At 34.8% G+C, this 7,334-nt stretch overlaps 1 protein-coding gene across 1 annotated transcript; it reads left to right on the forward strand.

Moving 5' to 3' along the window:
* Positions 1 to 2,475: 2,475 nt before the first annotated feature.
* On the forward strand, positions 2,476 to 7,086 carry LOC120110852 (methyltransferase N6AMT1-like). Its single transcript, XM_039126706.1, has 3 exons — positions 2,476 to 2,606; positions 5,824 to 5,911; positions 6,071 to 7,086. Exons 2-3 carry the CDS (start codon positions 5,846 to 5,848, stop codon positions 6,833 to 6,835), a joined length of 831 nt encoding a protein of 276 aa, XP_038982634.1. The 5' UTR covers positions 2,476 to 2,606; positions 5,824 to 5,845; the 3' UTR covers positions 6,836 to 7,086.
* The last annotated feature ends 248 nt before the right edge of the window (positions 7,087 to 7,334 follow it).

Below are 7,334 nucleotides of genomic sequence, written 5' to 3' on the forward strand. Positions count from 1 at the left end.
GTACATCTAAAAATAATATTAAATTTTGTAAGAAGTAATAATTTGAAAGTAATAGATATTTGCTTGTTACGTAACACTAGAGTAGCAAATAGCAATGAACACACAACTTTCGCAAATTATAGCTCAATTGTCCAATTTCTTGATCTCATGATATTGCAATGAAATCGAGTTCAAACCATTATAACAGCCATCAAATCACTAAAAAAACATTTATCATAATAACCAATGATCATTTGTAAAACATTGAATAATCTATAGTTGTCTAACATTTTTGGATATTGGAATGCTACGAGGAAGGTGTCTAAGAGTTTCCAAACCTAGGACAAGAAGAGGAGGCCTTCTTTGTTGGCGACGGTAGTTCGATGGCATGTGGAAATAACGTGACGAGTTTGAGATCGATCAGATTATGTTTAGTAGTGTCAACTCTTAGCACCAGATAAATATAGGGGGTAGAATCTTATTTCACCTTCTGTACCAATGAGAAGTGGTGAAAAACGAAAGGGGGAGGAACGCGGAAGAGAAGGGGTGCATTTCGGAACATTCAAAAAATAAGAGATGAAAATAGAATATATTTTCTTTTCAATAATGGCTTACAGCATTGGGCGTCCAAGAGGCACAAGATCACATTAAACCATTTTACTAATGTTAGAAATCAGATTAAATTTTCTTAACATCTAGAGGTACTAAGGCCCTATTTGGGGGAGCTTTTGGAGGGCCAGAAAGCACTTTCTGGCCCTCCAAAAGTACTTTTAGATGAAAAACTGTGTTTGGTAAATTTTTCAAAAAACTGTTTTAGCTTTTGCGGAAAGCTGAAAACAGCTTTTGGGAGGAGCTCCAATTTGGAGCTTTTGGGAGGAAGCTGTTTCAGCTTTTTCGGAAAGCTGTGTTTTTGACAAAAATGCCCATATTAAAATAATATAATTATATAGTTTGTCCCTTTATAAACCTAAAAATCTGCTGGAGCCAAGAACCCTAGCCGTCAGACTCCCTTCCGTAAGAAAAATGTATTTTTCTTTTCAATTTTTGTATGCATCTCTTGAACCACATTTTAGAAGAAAAAAAATTTAATCCTTTTCCATACCTTCCAAAATTAATCTATTGTTTTTTTTTTATTATCAACCTCGCGGCCCACGCTGAGGTCCTCCTCGAGCGTGGACCACGAAGAAGAGCCTTTGGACCGCGGAAAATTATTTTATAAAAAATTATGAAAAATTATTATGAAAAATTATTTTATACTAATAATTATAATATTTTATACCTTTATTTTTGTATTATACTATAAATATAATATCAAATTATATTATATCATAATACATTAATATGTTATGTTAAATAATTTAATATTATTTTATATTATGAAAAATTAATTTATACTAATAATTATAATATATTATACCTTTATTTTTGTATTATACTATAAATATAATATCATATTATATTATATCATAATACATTAATATGTTATGTTAAATAATTTAATATTATGTTATATTATGAAAAATTAATTTATACTAATAATTATAATATTTTATACCTTTATTATTGTATTATACTATAAATATTATATTATATTACATTACATTATAATACATTAATATGTTATTTTAAATAATTTAATATTATGTTATATTATGAAAAATTAATTTATAATAATAATTATAATATTTTATACCTTTATTATTGTATTATACTATAAATATTGTATTATATTACATTACATTATAATACATTAATATGTTATTTTAAATAATTTAATATTATGTTATATTATGAGAAATTAATTTATACTAATAATTATAATATTTTATACTTTTATTATTGTATTATACTATAAATATAATATATATTACATTATATCATAATACATTAATATGTTATGTTAAATAATTTAATATTATGTTATATTACCAAATATTAATTTACTCTAGTAATTATATTACTATTATGCTATATTAACATAATATTATTTTATATTACAATAATATTATACTATATCGTATATTTATGTATTAATTTATGTTATGTTTTATTATGTTCTGTTGTATGATACTATGCAATATCCTTTATGGTAATTTTGTCATACAAAAGTACTTTCTCAGTTTGTTTACCAAACATACCACAGCACTTTACGAATGTAGTTACTAAACAGCAAACAGCTTTTTATAACAGCTCTACTTCAGACAGCTCTACTTCTAATAGCTCTACTACCAACAGCTCCCCCAAACAGGGCCTAAGTAAAACTTATTTTTTGATAATTTTCTTACACTCATATTTTAACAACTATGTAAACCCAAAAAAAATTTCCGGTTCAATGAATGCCGCCCGCACCTACCCATTTTGGAATCTCATGTCCAAACTGACCGAATAAACCAGCTTTTGGATCTGAATTTGGATTAAAATCAGGTCGGATTAGATTAAATTACTGACTCTACGGAACGGTTAAAGAGCGCCATGTAACTTGAGCCAATCTTTTAATTAATAAATCGAAATTCTCCCCCTTCCCTCTCCCGTCTCTTGGGTTTTACGGCCGCGGACCGCCCAGAAACCCTAATCCTATTTCCTAAAATCGCAAGGGGGTTTTCTTCTCCGGCGAGCCGTCCACCAGGGTAAGCCGATTTTTCTTCTTGCCTACTTCCTCTCCTCCTTTTGTTCTGCTAGCTTTGGTCTTATCTTCTCTCTTTCTCTTGGATTGGTTCGTAGTTTAGTTTGTTCGCAGAAAGGTCACTATTCTGTTTGATCCGTAAAGCAAGAATTCTCATTCTTGGAGAGAAAAAAAAGTAGAAAGAGAGTTAAACCAGTTAAACCAGTTTGGTTGGTTTCGAGATGGAATTTTTGGAGATCAATCCGTTAAACCAGTTATGTTTTGGTGGATCTTAATGATTCTCGGAGGGAGTTGACGCATCATTGTTCATTCTCTGCACCATTGCATTGATCCGTGCTAATCTTGGCTTAATCTTCGTCTATTACCTGCTCCAGCATCGTAAAAACTCATGTTTAGATTGTTTTCTATGGTGAAGCCTTTCGATGATATCGATACGGAGGGATAAATGGCGGTTTTTTAAGGACTTCTTGATTTTTTGGCCTGTGCCATATGACGAGGTTTTTACCTGTGAGGCCTTCTTGTCCCTTTCTTTAATAGTGGTCGGTCAATCCATAATTTCTTGACTCAATTTTATCTCTTCAATTATTCATATTGGAGCAAATTCAGCTGTAACTGAGAATACAGTGTTTTATCTTTTACATTAGAAAATAATATAAATCTCAAAGCTACTTAATGAAAATTTTCGAAGTTATATAAAATGTCTAGTATTCCATAAACCAGTACTCTGTTACTTTGAAAATATACTGTGCTTCAAGCTTGTGATTTATGTGTTCATGAAGATGTTAATAGATATGTTAAAACACATGTTCTTCTGTAAATAAGTATTCTACATCGTGGCTAAATTAGCATATGCAAAGAACTATAGATAGTTATACAGCATATTGATATAAAACTATAATAATATAGCTAATATTGTAGCTTCAATTATTCTTATAAGCATCCAATGAAATCTAAGTGGCCTGGTCCAGTGTTACCGGTTTCCAGCAGAATTGAGCAATATTCGATGAGGTGGGCTGAAATAGGTTTGTATCCTTTAAGGAACCCCATTTTAGTTTGCTAAACTTTGATACCTTGGGAAACCCTCTATATTATCAAGTCTTTTATTTAAGATTTTTTAATTAAAGTGTAACCCTAGAGTGCTTCGTCATAGCCTCTGCTTACAGATATCTGACATCTTGGAAGGTATCTCCAAATTTTTTGGGCTACTCACATGTTTAGAGCAGCCAAACAATCAGCTGATCGGTTACCTGGTGCCAAACAAGCCCTTTATTTCTCTGCAAATGATTTTGTTGGTTTTTCCTTTTTCCTTTGATCTCTGCTGATTGTTTAGGTTGTATTTTTTGTCCGCAATTGAGGCTTAGCCTCCCTTTGATGACAAAAAATAGAAGAAACCTATCAGGAAGTAGATTTTTACCGGGTTTGGTAGATAAGGATTTGTTTGTTTTTGATTGATATCCATCAATGCAAGCAACAACCTATAGAATGACCTGAACATGATGTAATTTACGATCTTGTGGAAATAAGTTAATATTAATTAACCTAGAAACCTAATCCAAGAGGATCACCATATTTGATATGGACTATTTTGGTCATTATAAGTATTCAGGAGGATCATCAGACTTGATGTGGATCACTTTCGCCACTACGGATATCCAAGAGGATAACTTAACTCGATGTGGAGCACTTTGGCCACTACGAGCAAGGCTAGACAGGATTTAAGATGAAGATTTGCTACAGGGTCTGGAGGGCGGAGCCCCTCCTCCAACCCGCCCCCTCTCTCTCCTTCCCTCCCCCTCTCTCTTTCCTCTCTTTCGTTCTCCCTCCCCCTCCTTTGGTGGTTTTTCGTTTTGAATATCGGGACCGTCTCGGTTCGCTACTAGCACAGCTTGATACACTCTGAACCAGGCAGCTCGGGACGGTTCCACATTTTTTGGATATAATTCTATATAAAAGGAAGTTAGGGTGTCTTTCACATTTTGTTTAGCTAATGGTAAATTATTGATGGAGATGAACATATACTTTGGAGCTCTGAAATGTTGTTCAATGGAGACAAGTTTCTCCATGCAGCTTATAGTGGTTTTGTCACTATGGCTCTAAAAAAAAAGTTGGTCGGGTGTAGTAGTTTTTGTTTTCCTCTTGTGAGTTCAACGAATTATAAGAATATCTTGTAACTTGTAATGATTTTTTTTTTTCAATTCTGAGTTTTTTCAATCTTGAAGTTTGTACCAAGTTTACAATGCCATCCGTTTGAACTCTTAACCTTTTTTAAAAAAAATATTTTTCCTTTATTCTTTTGTTAATTGTCTTTCTATTTCTCTCAAACTTGCAAGATCCAGATTCGCAAATTTGTGGTTGAGCTCCTACAATTATCATATTTTGAAAATCTTACTTCTGGTGGGCTGCAGCCATTTGCTGGTTGGTTTTTTTTCATGTTCTCTAAATTTATACCCCCATTATTGTACACTATTGATACGGTAAAACACTACATAAAACCAAACCAACTTTCACTTTAGTAAATCACAATCCTGTGGCTCTTAAGTAATCGCCATTGTTAATGATTGGTACAATCTAATTTTGTTCATCACCACTATTCTTATCGGCAAGTAGCATGGGATGTTATATAGCTAAAAAAATCCAGTTTGTCTTATGATCTTCCAGTGCTTGTCTCTTAGACATTCTTATCAAATCTCTCGAAAATTGTGATTCAAGTCACCTGATGGTGCGAACGCATACTTATCCCAAAAATGTCATGTTTTACTAAAACTATTTATCTTATGTGCTGACATTACATTCTTCCTAGTTTTATTGCTGTTAAGCTTTCTAATGTGTAAATGGAGTTTTGTCCTCTTTTGTCATAACTCATCATAGCAAGTATCATAGACTATATCGCAAGGTTCACCATCTTGGTACCGGATCTTGTACCAGTACCATCCTATTACAGTGTTGTCATGCAGTACAGTACAAGATGATGAGATGTACCGAGTGTCGGTACGGTATGAGCATGCGTACCAGTAGCAATATGGTACAGTATTGATTGGTACGGCTATTATTCTTTTGGGCTCATTTGCATCAAGTTTATTTATACCTTATTGATTTTTGCTATGTTTGAAATGAACCAATGATATGAGAAATAAATATGCATTAATTTTGATGCATTCAGGTTCTCTCCATCATGTAAGAATTGTGCCGTTCTAATATGTGGCATCTATTTATTTGGCTAGGTTCTTATGCCGGACAGCTGCCATGGACTTTGGTATAGATATCGGATCCTCTAGTTTTCCCACAAAATGCAAGTTGAGCAGCAGAACTGTAAGCTAGAACCAGTAACATCATGCCTCATGGCAGGGAGGGGAAGGATTGGGATACTTGAATTATTTAGACCATTTAGTTATGGAATAGAAAATGGATGTTATTTGTGAATTTCGCCTTTGAACTGATTTCTGAAACTGAAACTGTTATTCTTGGTAGGTTTCATCAGAGTCGTTATACAAAACTGCTCAGATTCGACTCCTCAGCTGCCACCCTGAGGTGTATGAGCCATGTGATGACTCATTTGCCCTAGTGGATGCTCTTCTAGCTGATAGAGCAAATTTGTTGCAGCACAAGCCAAGGTTATGCATGGAAGTGGGCTGTGGGAGTGGCTATGTGATCACATCTTTGGCCCTCATGCTTGGGGAAGAAAACTCTGGAGTCCATTATTTTGCAACTGACATCAACCCACATGCTGTGGAGGTGACTCGTGCGACACTTGAAGCTCACGGTGTACATGCAGAGATCATCACCACAAATATTGCTTCCGGGCTTCACAAACGCCTTGCTGGCATGATAGATGTGGTGGTCGTTAATCCTCCTTATGTGCCAACACCTGAAGAAGAAGTTGGCTGTGATGGGATAACTGCTTCTTGGGCTGGAGGAGAGAATGGACGCAAGGTGATAGACAGGATCCTTCCTGTTGTAGATGAACTACTTTCAGGTAAGGGTTGGCTTTATATGGTCACCCTCACAGCCAACAATCCTTCTCAGATTTGCCGTTCAATGAGAGAAAAGGGGTATGCATCTCGAATCATTGTCCAGAGGTCGACTGAGGAGGAGAGCCTCCATGTTATCAAGTTTTGGCGTGAAGATATTGCAGAGATGGAGGGGGCCAGAGCTGTTGCTTCGGGATCTGAGTCATGGGTATCGCATTTTCCTCTCAGATCCTTCTGGCGTGGTAATAATGTGAGTAGTGGCTGAATTGAGGAAAATGAATGCATGGACCTCTAAACTTGGTATCTGTAGTTAGCTTTTTTTCTTTTGATTCATCTGGATTGATTGATCACCTCTTTGCCTGTTTGTTTCACCAGCTGGTGTCCTTTTATCTGGTAGGTAATCATCTGCTAATATTGTGGGGGGTGATCTGTAATATTTGGATGCTACCAATAGCAGTCTTGCTGATTGATGCTTGTCAATGTGCACGAAAGGTTCTATTCAGGAGTTGTACATTGTATGCATCATATCTAGTATAGGATATTTGTATCAGGTGTCTTTGAATGAAAAATTATGGGTTTTGAAGCCTGTATCTCCATTTTCACTCAGGAAAAGGGGAAGCCTTATTTGTATGCCTCCTATGCTGGCTTGTTAAGCAAGCAGGAAATTGGCCTCATTTGTATGATCTATGCAGTGTTTGGATGCAGTCTTAACGGACAAAACTCCACCTCTTCTACAATGAGTTAAAACTCCCAAAAATCCAAAT

This window comes from Phoenix dactylifera, chromosome 1 (genome assembly GCF_009389715.1).
Source record: "Phoenix dactylifera cultivar Barhee BC4 chromosome 1, palm_55x_up_171113_PBpolish2nd_filt_p, whole genome shotgun sequence".
In the NCBI taxonomy this organism is placed as follows: domain Eukaryota; kingdom Viridiplantae; phylum Streptophyta; class Magnoliopsida; order Arecales; family Arecaceae; genus Phoenix; species Phoenix dactylifera.

Bases quoted from the DNA above. Each gene is read 5' to 3' on its own strand.
- LOC120110852 (XM_039126706.1), top strand. From the start codon at position 5,846: ATGGACTTTGGTATAGATATCGGATCCTCTAGTTTTCCCACAAAATGC. The intron at 5,912-6,070 runs GTAAGCTAGAAC...TATTCTTGGTAG, and splicing joins GCAAGTTGAGCAGCAGAACT to GTTTCATCAGAGTCGTTATA.